General features: G+C 32.9%; 2 protein-coding genes across 2 annotated transcripts; both read left to right on the forward strand.

Annotated features, from left to right (window-relative positions):
* The first annotated feature begins 3,324 nt into the window (after positions 1–3,324).
* On the forward strand, positions 3,325–4,092 carry LOC108212766 (F-box protein At1g52495-like). Its single transcript, XM_017384480.1, has one exon. It carries the CDS (start codon positions 3,325–3,327, stop codon positions 4,090–4,092), a length of 768 nt encoding a protein of 255 aa, XP_017239969.1.
* Positions 4,093–12,856: 8,764 nt separating this feature from the next.
* LOC108212767 (F-box/kelch-repeat protein At3g23880-like) lies at positions 12,857–14,080 on the forward strand. The gene has a single exon (XM_017384481.2). It carries the CDS (start codon positions 12,857–12,859, stop codon positions 14,078–14,080), a length of 1,224 nt encoding a protein of 407 aa, XP_017239970.2.
* Positions 14,081–16,764: the final 2,684 nt, after the last annotated feature.

The raw sequence follows: 16,764 nt of genomic DNA on the forward strand, positions 1-16,764 counted from the left end.
CCTAGGTTCAGTTGTATTCACAATAACTACTTAAAAACATTTGTTCTCATGAATTTCATGGATTCTTTTGCGATCATGGTCTACGATGAAAGAATGTATTTTCTAGTACCAATTGATGTTTATATTTTCAATCAGAGAAGTAGCGTTTGGAACAAGAAGATATCTATTGGACCATTCATATGTGAAGAGCCAAATATTTGGTTGCATAGCATAGTACCGTGTTCTAGGAATGGTGACATTTTATTTCTGAATGCCCATGGTTGCAGATTATATGGCGTCAATCCCAAAACCCATACAATCAAATTACTTAAAGACAGCTCCTTTCCAGAACAGATCACATATAACTGCTTCAACTACTCAGAAAGCCTGAGTTTTGTTAAGGGGATGAAGCCCCTTTCCGACAAAAGATATGAAGGCAATTTCATATTTCTTCACAGAGACACTAGAGCTTGCCCCTAGTTATCAATATATATGATTCAGTACATGTTTTTTACTTAGAACCTGCTTCTTTAATTATTGTGCCTTTTATTCTGAGTTTTTTCATTTACTGAGAAAATTTTGGAATACTACTATCAGTCAGATCTATATACTTGATGTACAGTGAGATTCGTCGTAAAACAGTCAAGAATCATCTCTTACCTTCCTCTCCATTTTCGCTAGCTGTTCTTGTGAGCACTAGCTATACTTATGTTCAATGTCTCTAAAACGCTCCCTTTGCAACACAATAAAATTCTGTACAAGAACCAACAAAGTGTCAATATTTCTTCCAGTGGCGGAACCAGAGGGGGCTAGGGGATGCTAGAGCCCCCCCTAACCTCGAAAAAACAGTGCATATTTTTTTTTCCAGCCCCCGCTGAATTATTGATGTCAGTATAATTCAGGGCACTTAGAACGTGTCCAAAAGATACTTTATAACATGTTCTAAGTCATAATTTAGGGTATTTGAAGAAAAATGTTGATCCAACAATATCCTAGTGATGCTTTATATCATTAGCAGGCCCGGTTCTGAGGGTAGGCCAGAGGGGCAGTGGCCTAGGGCCCAAGACTGAGAGGGGCCCAAAAATTTTAAGTTATTTAATTATGTTATTTTTTTGTCAAAAAATTATTATTTTCATTTATATTAATATTTTTAAGGTAGAAAATATTAAAATTATTTTTGTTAAAATAATTATTATTTTTGAGCTATTTTTTTACATAGAAAATATTAAAATTGATTGACAAAATAATTAAATTAATAAATAAGAAAAATGAAAGAAAATATTAAAAGGCAAGAGAACTTGTCGATAAGAAAAAAGTGATACATAAGAAATAATACAACAGATCCATAACACATTACACATCCAAATACCTAACCCAATTTTATTTCAGCTCGCTGCTCGTCTCTCCTTCTCCCCTCATATCCATCTCTTCCGTCTCCATTTAATCTGAATACTTCCCAAAAAAAACAAGGCGTTATAACCACTAAATCTCTTGGAATTTTCATCTATTCTTAACTATGACAACTATTTCTTTCTACAATTTAAATAGAGATAAGTTGTAGTTGGAAGGTGCATCACTTGTGAGGTTTATCATCTATGAATTGAAGTTATTCAGAGATTCTGCAATTGATAAATCAAGGGTTTCTTGGTCATCAATGAGCATCTCGGAAAGCTCGTAAAACTTATTTTTTTATGAGATGTTAGATTGTGTATTATGTCATTACTTATAAATTATTTGGAACTTTTTTGTAATATATTTTAGTAAAATTTTTGCCAGGGATTGTTTAGTTAGCTTACTGTTCTTGGGTCGTTGGATGAATATCCAGAGGTCAGGATTATATTAAAAATTTTAACATGTCCAGCATTTTTTTACCGCTGGACCGGGATCTTCTCATGGCCGCCGGATATTCATCCAACGACCCAAAACTTGTGTGTTACTTCACTCCTCCACAGCCATTAATGATTGTGGACCGCTACCCTAAAAAAGGCCCCAATTTTATTTTTTGCCTAGGGCCCCTGAAAGTTCAGGATCGGGCCTGATCATTAGGACAACCTTTTCCGACCTTATTTATAAGGCACCTTTGTCTCCTTGCTCTATACTATATTTTCTAATAAATTCTTATATACACTCTTTTTCTCTCTACTTTGGACTTGCTCTTAGTCTAAAGAGAGATTAACAAATACTCCCTTTCATCCTAATTTAGATGAGATTTTTACTTATTTCACACATATTAAGGAGTATCAAAAGATTGTTCTTTTTTCTATCTCTGCCCATATTTATTATGTTGACTTATCATAACATTGGTTAGATGGTATATTGGAAATGATAAATAAGAAAGGGTAAGATGAAAAATTGTTGATACATGTGCATTGAAAAGAAAGAGACTTAACTATTTCGGAATAAAAAATTTTCTCAAAAGGATCATCTAATTTGGGATAGAGAGTACATTCAAAAAGATACACTCATAAGTCATACGCACTCACTTGACAATCCCCTAACTCAACATATCACTGTTATAAATTCATTCAACGGCGAACCCGTGACAATCTACTCAGTTGCGCTTTCGAATTTGAGCCCCCTAAGATTTACTCCTGGTTCCGCCACTGATTTCTTCAAGAAACTAGCTACTTATCAAGATCTTCCAAATAACCCTCATCTTTCACACCAAATTTTTATATTTGTCAAGTATAGTCCATATGTGGATACACAGGTAGCTACTAAAATCCTATTAAAAAAACCAACAAGATTTCTAATTTCTGTATCTGTATCTGGCCCTGTCGAATGGTGCTCATTTTCTGGCTGACATTTCACCTTATGTTCTAATTGTTCAGGCTCTTGTGTAACAATTTTAGAGAGTTTAATTATGAGTGCATTTATTTTTATTTATTTTAATTTTATAGATAAGTGAAAATTTTATATTAAGTTAGTTTTGTACAAATTTATTTTCATTAAGTTTAATATTACATTATTACTTTTATAATACAAATTTTGTTATTATTTTTAAAGAGGCGAATTTAACTAAATATATTTGTCATAATTCATAGTTACATAAACTTAAAAAATTGTATGTTCACTTAATTTTGTAAAATATTGGATGAACCGCTAGAAAGTTACTTATCAAATTTAGTTGATAAATATTAATAGTATGCTTTAGATACTTTATCAATATATTGTTCTAATGATATTAGGATTAGGGATACTATAAGATAGAGGACAAATATCTGCTCTTCAATTCCAAATCAAAACTGATTTATGTTTTCTTATGTAGTTCTTCGTTATAAGAAGTTATACACAACTTATGTCTTTATAAGGACTCGTAACTTTGTCCAAAGTTTAATATCAAATATGGCCATTACAAGATCCTCAACTAAGAAAGCAAAAGCAAGCAGCAATCTTGTTTCTGTCCTGCCTCCAGAAGTTATTGAATGGGAGATACTGCCTAGACTTCCTGTGAAATCACTTTTGCGGTTTAAACATGTTTGTAAATCCTGGAATTTGCTTATCTCAACCGACCATAATTTCGTCAAGACGCAGCTTCATCATAACCTCAGCAGAGACTCTCTCATACTGCATCAAGTAAGTTTCTATAACTCTTTTGTAGTTGGTTGCATTGATGGATTAGTATGTGTCTTCCGTTGGGTCAAGGATGCTTCAAAAGTGGATATTGTGATTTGGAATCCTGCCACAAATCTATGTTTGGTGATACCACCTCTTCCGAAGAGAAGTGTTCGAAGATATGATGTCCTTTTAGGATTTGGTTATGATTCGGTGGAGAATGATTTTAAGGTAATGAATGGTTCCCTGATCGAAGAAAAACCATTAGCAGTTGATGTATATTCATGCAAAGCTGCTTGTTGGAAGAAAATAGCTCCCTCCAACATCCTTTACCGCGGGGAAATTTATCCAAAAAGGAAGCCAATAATTTTCAATGGATCTCCTTTTTGGTTGAATGAGAAGAGGCAGGATGCTGAAATCAGTCTGGTTGTGATATCGTTTGATGTTCGGCTCGAGGTTTTCAGGTTGCTGCCTAGTTTCAGTTGTATTGACAAAAACAAATTAAAAACATTTGTTCTCATGAATTTCATGGATTCTTTGGCCATCATGGTGTTGTAAAAATGCTCCTGCAGATTTGGTTAGCCAGCATATACATATAACCAAAACCGTAAACTTAAGTTCCAACAGTAATACAATTGTTTCCAGAGGCAAACTAATATAATGAAAACAGATGGAAAACAGAGCACCAACGCAAAAAAATTGCAGAATAAATCAACAAGACTAACAAGCAAATTGGAGATAAAAAATCTGAAATATAGATTGAATTAACAGGGTTTAGAGAGTGGCCTGGTGAGGCGTGTGAAAACACTGCCCTAAGGAATAGTGCCCCTTCTCGTGCAAGGTTTTTGTGGCAACTCCTTAGCGGTACAACACCCAATTTAGTTTTCCTTTTCCGTGCACGAAGGATCAGGATATCAACAAAGTTTTTCCGATGCTCCAAATTAACACCCACAAAATACTAATTGTACAATTATATAACCCAATTGATATGTATATGTAACTAGATGTGTGATATAGAGAAGGAGGAAGGAGAATAGCTATTGTAGATATAGCGAGATTATGAATTGATGCTTATCACTACTCCTGATTGTCAAGCGTAGTTATATAGGAACTCAAAAAGTAACAGCCGCAAGCTCTTTACTAGTATGTATTAAAAGAGAAGATATGGTCTTAATGTAAAAACCAGAAACGTGCAAAGCAACGGGAGGAAAAGCAACGGGAGGAAAAATAAATAAAAGATATTGACTAATCTTTGTCAATAAATAATTGTTGACTAAAACCAAAACCCAAATGGATAAGGCAAATTATATCTTTTAAATTTTATTTTTATAATTAACATATATTTGGCAAATATATAACAATCCCCCCCAAAATAAAATTTAAAACAACCAAATTAATACAGCAAATATAATATGGAGCTTATGTTATTATGTATTCAACACGGGTAGCTTCCGGCTTGGAACCCGCGCCTAGTGACATTTGTCGCATTTTGAAGAAACTAAGTGGACTAGGCCTGGAACTTGAATCTTTTAACCAAAAATTGACAAAAGCACACATAATACGGAAAAACAATTGTTAGGGCTTGCGCTATAATGGCCATGCGCAATAACCGACTCATGAGAGTTTTAGAGATTAGCCCGTACCTCATAGTTGCGGCCACACAACTCCTCTCACGTAGGTAAGTCCTCAAAGGTATTAGTGAACGGATAAATACCTTGCAAATTCTGCCTTAAGACTTATTAAGAGTATAAATACTCAACCTTACCGTTCACTATATGAGCACTTCATCATCATAGGAATGGGGTAGAAGAATGTATCTATGTACATCTTCTAAGGAGTATTACTCCTTATATTGAAGGCTCACACACAATCATCTATTCAGCTTGTTTCTACCCTTGGAACTTATTAAACAAGTAGGGTTGCCACTGTCGATGATGCATAATTATGGACTTAACCCCATTCCCCTCGATGAATCTAGGATCTTTTTCCTAGATAGACCCTTTGTCAAAGGATCCGATAAATTCTCTTCTGACCTTACAAAATCTAAGGTCACATAATCTCTCATCAAGCGCTTGATTGATTTGTAACGTATTTGCAGATGCCTATTCAATTTAGCATTAACAGTTTCCTGTGCCAGTAAGTCAAGAACAGCAGTAGAATCACAATGTACATGAACAGGTGGAACAATTTTAAACAAAAACGATAAGTCAAGTAACAAATTACGAAGCCATTCAGCTTCCAAACATGTAGTGTCAAGAGCAATTAACTCAGCATCAGATGTACTTCTAGCAATTATAGTTTGTTTAACGGAACCCCAAGATATAGCACCACCACCAAACAAAAATATAAAACCGGAAGTGGATTTTACTTGACGTGAATCAGTTACCCAATTTGCATCAGAATATCCTTCTAGTAAATCAGGATGACCACTATATATAAGTGAATAATCTATAGTGCCTTTTAAATACTTAAGTACTCTCTCTAAAGCTGTCCAATGTTCTTGACTTGGGTTACTTGTATATCTACTAAGTCTTCCTACAGCATAAGATATGTCAGGTCTTGTTCTATTTGAGATGTATAGTAGAGAGCCTATTATTTGAGAGTATTTATGTTGTGAAATAGGATTGCCTTTATTTTTATTAAGAGCTACACTCGAGTCATAAGGTGTTGATACAGGTCTACAATCCATATAATTATATTTTTTAAGCATTTTCTCAATTGAATGACTTAATGATATGTGAATCCCCTTTTCACTTCTAAAAATTCTCATTCCTAAAATCACATTTGCCTCTCCTAAGTCTTTCATATCAAAATTTTTAGAAAGATAATTTTTAATATCAACAATACAAGACATTGATCTACTAAAAATTAAAATATCATCCACATAAATGCATATAATGACATATTCATCACCAATCACTTTATAATATAAACATTTATCATATTCATTTGAAACAAATCCATATTTAGTAATCACACAATCAAATTTTTTAAACCAATCTTTAGAGGCTTGTTTTAAACCATATATCGATTTTACTAACCTACATACTTTATTTTCTTTCCCTTTTACTATAAAACCTTCTGGTTGTTCCATATAAATTTCTTCCTCTAAATCACCATTTAAAAAGGCTGTTTTAACATCCATTTGGTGTATATGTAATTTATAAATAGAAGCTAAGGCTAGGAGAGTCCTAATAGTGGTTATGCTAGCTACAGGTGAATATGTGTTAAAATAATCAATTCCTTTCTTTTGTGTAAACCCTTTAGCAACTAACCTAGCTTTGTACTTATCTACAGATCCATCAGGCCTCAATTTTTTCTTAAATACCCATCTACACCCTACAGTTTTAAAACCTTTAGGTAAGTCAGTTAAATGCCAAGAATTATTCTCCAAAAGAGATTTCATTTCACTATCTATGGCTTCTTTCCAAAAAGGAGCATCTGGTGAAGACATAGCTTCCGAATAAGTAGATGGTTCACCTTCAACAGAATAAACAAGAAAATCATCTCCATAATCTTTTTCTATCCTACCTCTTTTACTTCTTCTAGGTTCTTCTAATGATGTTGATGTACTAGGAATGTTTGACATTGAATTAGAACTAGAGCTAGCGACTTGTTTTAGCATCCTAGTCTTATAAGGAAAAATATCCTCAAAATAGGTTGCATCTCTAGCCTCAATAATAGTATTAGGGGAAACATCGGGATTATCAGAATGAATTACAAGAAACCTATTTGTTGTACCTTGAGTATACCCTATAAAGATAGCATCTACTGTTTTAGATCCTATTTTTCTTTTCTTTGGTTCTGGAATTCCTACTTTAGCCAAACAACCCCAAACTTTGAAATAATCAAGTTTTAGACTTCTATTTTTCCAATATTCATAAGGTGTAATATTAGTGGTTTTATTAGGAATTCTATTTAACACATAACAAGCGGTGAGCAATGCCTCACCCCAAAGATTTTCGGGAGCACCTGAACTTACAAGCATACAATTTATCATATCTAGCAAAGTCCTATTTTTTCTTTCAGCGACACCGTTAGATTGTGGAGTGTAAGGGGCTGTAACTTCGTGAATTATTCCATGTTCTTGGCAAAATTGTGTAAAATCATTATCCATATATTCTCCACCTCTATCGGATCTAAGAATTTTAATACTTTTTTCAGTTTGTTTTTCAACCTCGGCTTTATAAATTTTAAAATTTCCTAAAACCTCGTCTTTAGTCTTAAGAAGGTATACATAACAATACTTAGAATAATCATCAATAAAAGTTACAAAATATCTTCTACCACCTCTAGTAAGAACCTTACCACTATCACACACATCACTATGAATTAATTCTAGTAATGAAGAGTCTCTAGCAATATTTGGAAAAGCCTTTCTAGTGTGTTTGCATTGTGCACATATTTCACATTTTGTTCTTTCCTTAATATTATGATTTGGGAGTAATCCTTTATTAATCATTCTTTGTATTGTACCATAATTAACATGTCCTAGTCTTTCATGCCACAAAGAAGAATTTTCAGTATTTAGGACAATTGGAGAGATTTCATTATTAATAAGATTAGGAGAAACATTCAATTTTATTAATCCTTCACATACATAACCTTTACCAATAAATACATTACTCTTGGAGATTACAACTTTATTAGAGTCCATAACAATGCGATAACCTACACTAAGAAGAATTGAACTACTAATGAGATTTCTCCTAATTGTAGGTACATGTAGAACATTATTAAGAACTAAGATTTTTCCAGATGTAAATTCCAAATTTATTCTTCCTCTTCCACTCACTTGAGCTACCGAATCATTTCCAAGGATTACATTTCCTCCACTTGATTCCTGATAATTTGAAAACCATGAACGTTCATTACACACATGAATATTAGCTCCAGAGTCTAACCACCAATCATTAGAGTTATAGATTGTATTATTTATTAAAGGGATAGAATTTTCTAACCTAAATGAATTATTCGGAGTTCCCTCAATCATGTTGACTTGATGTTTTGGAGCGGCTTTGAAGCGATTACTGGCTTGAACAGGTTGAGTTTTCTTGTAGAAACATTGAGGAGCAAGATGATTTGTTCTTCCACATACATAACAATGTTTTTGATTGTTCTTGGAACCACCATTAGACTTATAAGAGTTTTGATTTTGATTTTGGGAATATTTTGATGGGCCTTTATTATGAAATTTATTCCCACTGTTTTTGAAATTTCTATTTTTGGGTTTAAAAGAGCTCTTGTGGCGATTTGGATTTTTGGATTCCTCGGTGAGATTGACTTTAGGGGAAACTTCAATTTTAGACTTCTCGTTTTGCCTATGTTCGTTTTCAATACGGACTTTCACAATAGCATTATTAAGAGTGAGAGATGATTGATTGTGGCGAAGTTCTCTAGCAAAATCAGACCAACTAGGAGGGAGTTTATCGATGAGATTTGAAACTTTGAATTCTTCGGAAAATTTAGAACCTTTGGACTCGAGATATCTGACATGATCTTGAAAAGTGTGTAATTGATCTCCTATAGGTTTATCATTTACCATTTTAAAATTATAAAAGGAGGATGCACTAAACCTATGGGCACCAACATCATCAAAACCATACTCGGTTTCTAAAGCTTCCCATAATTCTTTAGCCGAATCAAACTCACAATATATATCATATAAGGTATCCGACAAGGCACTAAGAATTCTATTTAAGCAAAGATAATCTTGATCTTTAGTGGGTTTTGTTGGAGTAGAAGATGTGGGTGCTAAAGTTTCGGTTTGTGGAGTTGAAGTAGAAGTCTCTTTACTAGTATTTTGATATTCCAAAACACTTATAAGGCCTAAGGTGGTTAACCAAAATCTCATTTGTTTTTGCCAACGCTTAAAATTCAATCCACTAAATTTCTCGGGTTTAGCCGAGCGAATGTCGTCTCTTGTATCCGCCATATTAATTGTTAACTGTAATTTAATCAATTCACTATATGTCAAAATAATAATATATAATAATAGGACAAGAAGCAATATTTTAAATAACAAGTCAAAAACAGCAAATATGATATTAAAACTAGTCGAATAAAATAATAAGGTACAACTGAATTTTAGTATGCAATCCAACACAGAGCTACAAAACAAATATATATGTGGTTTAGTTGGACACACTTGATCATACAAAACTTAACACAGAAAGTCAAAGTTTCCGATTTTATAAGTTCACAGGTTATGCTTTACTGGTGCTTATATTAAGTCTGTATTGGCAAGATTAGTGTGCCTGACTATAAGAATCCAAAAGAAGCCAACAATACAAATAATTTTAGCAGACTAGTTTATTATGTACTAACTAAACACATGTACAAAGATGTTGATCAAGCAGAGTAAACAACAAAAACTACTATTCCTTAGATTGTTGTAAAAATGCTCCTGCAGATTTGGTTAGCCAGCATATACATATAACCAAAACCGTAAACTTAAGTTCCAACAGTAATACAATTGTTTCCAGAGGCAAACTAATATAATGAAAACAGATGGAAAACAGAGCACCAACGCAAAAAAATTGCAGAATAAATCAACAAGACTAACAAGCAAATTGGAGATAAAAAATCTGAAATATAGATTGAATTAACAGGGTTTAGAGAGTGGCCTGGTGAGGCGTGTGAAAACACTGCCCTAAGGAATAGTGCCCCTTCTCGTGCAAGGTTTTTGTGGCAACTCCTTAGCGGTACAACACCCAATTTAGTTTTCCTTTTCCGTGCACGAAGGATCAGGATATCAACAAAGTTTTTCCGATGCTCCAAATTAACACCCACAAAATACTAATTGTACAATTATATAACCCAATTGATATGTATATGTAACTAGATGTGTGATATAGAGAAGGAGGAAGGAGAATAGCTATTGTAGATATAGCGAGATTATGAATTGATGCTTATCACTACTCCTGATTGTCAAGCGTAGTTATATAGGAACTCAAAAAGTAACAGCCGCAAGCTCTTTACTAGTATGTATTAAAAGAGAAGATATGGTCTTAATGTAAAAACCAGAAACGTGCAAAGCAACGGGAGGAAAAGCAACGGGAGGAAAAATAAATAAAAGATATTGACTAATCTTTGTCAATAAATAATTGTTGACTAAAACCAAAACCCAAATGGATAAGGCAAATTATATCTTTTAAATTTTATTTTTATAATTAACATATATTTGGCAAATATATAACACATGGTCTACGAAGAGGGAATGTATTTTGTAAAACCAATTGATGTTTATATTTTTAATCAGGGAAGTGGCGTTTGGAACAAGAAGATATCTATTGGACCATTAAAGTTGAAGGAGATTCCTATTGGAAAATTAAGAATACCTGAGACAACTATTGAGCTGCATAGCTTAAAACCTTGTTCTTGGAATGGTGACATTCTATTTCTTAATGCCCATCGTTGCAGATTATATGGCCTCAATCCCAGAACTCATACAATCAAATTACTTAAAGACAGCTCATTTGCAGAACGGATATATAATTGCTCCAACTACTCAGAAAGCCTGAGTTTTGTTAAGGGGATGAAGCCCCTTTCCGACAAAAGATATGAAGGCAGTTTCATATTTCTTCACAGAGAGATGCTGGAGCTTGCCCCTAGTTATCAATATATATAATTCAGTACATGTGATTGAAATCAAATGTGAAACCGGCCAGTACTACACATAGATATCATTGTCTTTTTGAAGGCAATGGATTTTGAACTTGTAATACCTTTTTCTGAATGGATACAGAGTACACTACTGACATTAATACTTTAACAGAACACAATATTCTTCTCTCTTTCTTTTCACTATCTTGTATCTTACTCGGTTAGTCCCTCCATCCCAAATTAGATGACCACTTTGACTTTGGGCACACAAGTTAATTGACTGTATTTTTAAAATTTTATTTTTGCTAATAAAAATTAAAATATGAAATTTTTATTTACAAAAGAAAAAATAAATTTCGGAAATAGACGGTCAATGCACCTAAAATTACGTGCCCAAATTCAACTAATTCATCTAATTTGGGATGGAGGTAGTAATTAATCTTAATTTAGTCATACGTTAATTTAAAATATTCAAATAATTGATGACTCTCTTGAAACTGTCTACTCCCTTATTTGCCTATATACACTACTATAACCACAGACACGGTATTCTTGTTGTTTATGATAATTTTACACTATCATTTTCATAAATAAATCGCTTATTTTCGAGAAATTATAAATACTTTTTTCCAAAATAAACCAAAGTGTACATCTGGCTTTTATCTCTACTTGATAGATTACTATGTACAAGGATGCTTTAAAAGTATTTATATAAATTTTTTAGTTGACTTCGAGTTTGTCTTTTAAATATTTTATAATATTAATATATGTTAATAATAGTAGGTTAATCTTTTTATTTTTTAACTAATTGTAAATTATATTTAAAAGGATAACAGTGGAGTTTATATAGTGTTTTTAATGTTTAGTGATGTAAGAGTAAGAGAACTCTACTTATTACAGACTTTTGGTTATAAAGTGACATAAATAAACATAACCAAAATTTTGAACTACAAATTATACTACTCCCTCCGTCTCCTTTTACATTTCCTTGTTTGACTTTTGATCAGTCAAATTGACTATATTTTGACTGAAATTTTACATATATCATATAATTCGAAAAATAATAAAAATATATCATTAGAAAGTATATTTAGTGTATTTTAATATGCAACTTTCAGATTTCGAAAATAATGAAGAGATAATTTGTAATGTTTAGTCAAAATTTGGTCAATTTGACTGGTCAAGAGTCAAATGGTGACATGTAAAAGGGGATGGAGGGAGTATTATTTATTGCTTTCTGTTTGTCTTGGAGTAGACAAAATAAAAATTAAAAAAGGTTACAGAGTTTTCTATATTGTAAATAGGTACTAGAAGTAATATGTATTTTATTATATTTTTAAATATATTTTTAAAATATTAATATATGTTATTAATAATAATTTTCTTTGACTAATTATAAATTATATTTTCCATAATTTTTATTGTTAAAATTTATAAAAATTGAATATTATTAATCTATAAAAAAAAGAATATTAGATTGACGAAAATTTTGAACCACAAATTATAGCAATGTTGATGTTTTAAATAATTTTTCTCAAACAAAACTATTTAATATATTGTTAGAATGATATTAGGGTAATAAATACAATAAGATAGAGAGGACATCAGCTCTTCAATTCCGAATCAAAACTGATTTATGTTTTCTTAGTGGCTCTTTATTATAAGAAGTTATACCCAACTTATGTCTACTAACTTTGTCCAAAGTTTAATATCAAACATGGCTATTACAGGATCCTTAACCAAGAAAGCAACAGCAAGCAACAATCTTGTTCCTGTCCTGCCTGCAGAAGTTATTGAATGGGAGATACTGCCTAGACTCTCCGTAAAATCACTTTCGCAATATAAATCTGTTTGTAAATCCTGGAATTTGCGTATCTCAACCGACCATAATTTCATCAAGTCGCAGCTTCATCATAGCGACCTCAGCAGAGCCTCTCTCATACTGCATCAAGAAGTAGGTCATGAAAATTACTTTAACTCTTATATAGTTGGCTGCATTAATGGATTAGTATGTGTCTTCCGTTGGCACGCGGATGCTTCAAAAGAATTAGAAATTGCGGTTTGGAATCCTGCCACAAATCTGTGCTTGGTGATACCACCTCTTCCGAAGAGAAGTGTTAGAAGATGTAATGTCATTTCAGGATTTGGTTATGATTCTGTGGAGAATGATTTTAAGGTAATGTATGGTTCCCTGATTGAAGAAAAACCATTAGCAGTTGATGTATATTCATGCAAAGCTGCTTGCTGGAAGAAAATTGCTCCATCCAACATACTTTACCGCGGGAAAATTTCTCAAAAATGGAAGCCAATAATTTTCAATGGATCTCCTTTTTGGTTGATTCAGAAGAGGCAGGACGTGGAAATCAGTCTGGTTGTGATATCGTTTGATGTTCGGGTCGAGGTTTTCAGGTTGCTGCCTAGTTTCAGTTGTATGGACAATAACAACTTTAAAAGATTTGTTCTCATGAATTTCATGGATTCTTTTGCGATCATGGTCTATGACGTGCGAATGCATTCTGTAGAACCAATTGATGCTTATATTTTTAATCAGATAAGTAGTGTTTGGAACAAGAAGATATCTATTGGACCAATTATATGTAAAGAGCCGGATATTAAGTTGAAGGAGATTGCTATTGGAACATTTATAAGAATACCTGAGACTATTATGTTGCATAGCATAATACTGTGTTCTAGGAATGGTGACATTCTTTTTCTGAATGCCCGTAGTTGCAGATTATATGGCGTCAATCCTAAAACCCATACAATCAAATTACTTAAGGACGGCTCATTTGCAGAACGGATATATAATTGTTTAAACTACTCTGAGAGCCTGAGTTTTGTTGAGGGGATGAAGCCCCTTTCCGACAAAAGATATGGAGGCAATTTCATATTTCTTCACAAAGAGACACTAGAGCTTGCCCCTAGTTATCAATATATATGATTCAGTACATGTTTTCTATTTAGAACTTGCTTCTTTTTTTCTTTTTCTTTTTTTGCCAAGTTAGAACCTGCTTCATTAAATAATTGCGGCTTTTATTCTGAGTTTGTTTTTTCATTTACTGAGAAATTTTTGGAATACTAATATCAGTCAGATCTATATACTTGATGTACAGTGAGATTTGTTGTAAAACAGTCGAGAATCATCTTTTACCTTCCTCCATTTTTGCTCGCTGTTCTTGTGAGCACTAGCTATACTTTGCAACACAATAAAATTCTTTACAAGAACCAACAAAGTGTCAACATTTCTTCAAGGAAGCTAGCTACTTATCAAAATCTTCCAAGGAACCCTCATCTTACACACTAATTTTTTTACTAAAACAGATATATCTGGTATGACTTGGTTGAAATCAAATGTGCAAGCGGCGACAACCTAGAAGTCTATTACATTAAACAGATAAACCGGCCAGTACTACACATAGACATCATTGGCGACGGATTATAAACATGTAATGTCTTTTTCTGAACAGAGAACACAATGGATTTTGAACATGTAACGTTTTTTAAACTTTAAGGTGCATATTTCCAAAAAAAATTGTTTGAGATTAAATTGAAAAAACGCCTAAACTTAAGGAGTGTAAAGAGTCAATTACTCTTAAAAGAAAATTGCTCCCTCCAACATAATGAATGAATACCGCCCAACAATCCACCACAGGTTAGTCTAAAAGTGCCATCAAATTGGTATAAATTAGTTATTAGTTATTTGTTAGTGTGTATAAAGGACTCAAATACTCCGATGTGAAATGTTCCACCAAATAATTGTCAATGAATCACCTTTTAGGTTGAATCAGAAGGCAGGATTCAAAAATCAGTCTGGCTGTGATCTCGTTCGATGTTCGCATGAGGTTTTTAGGATGCAACTTAGTTTCTTTTTTTTTGTAAGGGGATGTAACTTAGTTTCAGTTGTACTGAAAATAACAACTTGAAAAAATCTTTTGTTTCCATGAACTTCATGGGTTCTTTGGCAATCATGGTCTACGACCTGGGAATGTATTTTGTACAATTCCAATTGATGTTTCTATTTTCAATCAGAGATGTGGTGTTTGGAACAAGCAGATATTCATTTTAGATAAAGATTCTAGTGAGACTGCTGAAGTGCAGGCTCAAGTTCACAATGCAGTGTTAGACAGCATGCATAAAGTTCAGTACAAAGCAAGTATATTCAAGGCAATGAAAGCACAAATAATAAGTTGAAGGATATATATCAGAACGTTTAGAGTACCAGAGACGAAACTATTAAAACCTTGTTCTAGGAATGGTGACATTATATTTTTAGATGTCCATGGTTGCGGATTATACGGCGTCAATCCTGAAGCCCATACAATCAAAATTCTTTGGTTTCACTCGTATTGACAAAAACAACTTAAAAACATTTATTCTCATGAATTTCATGGATTCTTTTGCCATCATGGTCTATGACGTGAGAATGCATTCTGTTGAACCAATTGATGCTTATATTTTTAATCAGAGAAGTAGTGTTTGGAACAAGAAGATATTGGACCATTTATATGTAAAGAGCCGAATATTAAGTTGAAGAAGATTGCTATTGGAAAATTAAGAATACCTGAGACTATTATGTTGCATAGCATAATACTGTGTTCCAGGAATGGTGACATTCTATTTCTGAATGCCCATGATTGCAGATTATATGGCGTCAATCCCAAAACCCATACAATCAAATTACTTAAAGACGGCTCATTTGCAGAACGGATATATGATTGCTTCAACTACTCAGAGAGCCTGAGTTTTGATGAAGCCCCTTTCTTCACAGAGAGACACTAGAGCTTGCCCCTAGTTATCAATATTTATGATTCAGTACATGTTTTCTGTTTAGAACCTGCTTCTTTAAATAATTGCGGTTTTTATTTTAAGTTTTTTCATTTACTGAGAAAATTTTGGAATACTACTTTCAATAAGATCTACTATATACTTAGCAAAAAAAAAGATCTATATACTTAATGTACAGTGAGATTTGTTGTGAAGCTTGAGTAATGAAATGATTATGACCGAAGGCTCGTCCAATTTTACAGAAGGCAGTAGCTAGCCAGATGCATTGATGTGCATTCTTCGATCTTAATTTCAGGTGTACCGTGTATGGCATTCGTTCATCTCTAGTACTCTGATAGTTAACCAAGTCATATACAGGGGATGTCTGCACAATCAACTCAGCTGTTATCATCTCAGCAAGTATTATAAGTAAAGAGAAAGAGTATAAATCTACTGCATTCCATACGGTAAAATGGCTAATCACCAACACATGGGCTTGAGATTCCAATTCCGGTTAGCCGGACTCATCAATCATGAACCAAACACCACTTAATCACACTACAAGTATAAAACTTACACCAAATGAATGATATTACACCAAATTTGGGGTCAAGAGTACATTTGGTGTAATTTTTTATTTGATGTCTTTCATAATTCCAAAAATGTCCTTATTTTTTCTAACAAAATAAATGTGTTACCTTAATGTCATGAAAAGATTTTTTTAGTATAAAATATTGTGTTAATGAATTGAAATGTACTGTATTTTATAACTTTTGATGTTAAAATAATGTTGGGTTCGAGCTTGGAAATGATCTAAGCAAAGATAGTTTCTTAAATGAGAAGAAAAATTCAGCTTGCACA

Source organism: Daucus carota, chromosome 3 (assembly GCF_001625215.2).
Source record: "Daucus carota subsp. sativus chromosome 3, DH1 v3.0, whole genome shotgun sequence".
NCBI classification, from domain to species: Eukaryota; Viridiplantae; Streptophyta; class Magnoliopsida; order Apiales; family Apiaceae; genus Daucus; species Daucus carota.

Excerpts from the sequence above, each read along its gene's own strand:
- LOC108212766 (XM_017384480.1), top strand. The coding sequence starts at position 3,325 with ATGGCCATTACAAGATCCTCAACTAAGAAAGCAAAAGCAAGCAGCAAT.
- LOC108212767 (XM_017384481.2), top strand. The coding sequence starts at position 12,857 with ATGGCTATTACAGGATCCTTAACCAAGAAAGCAACAGCAAGCAACAAT.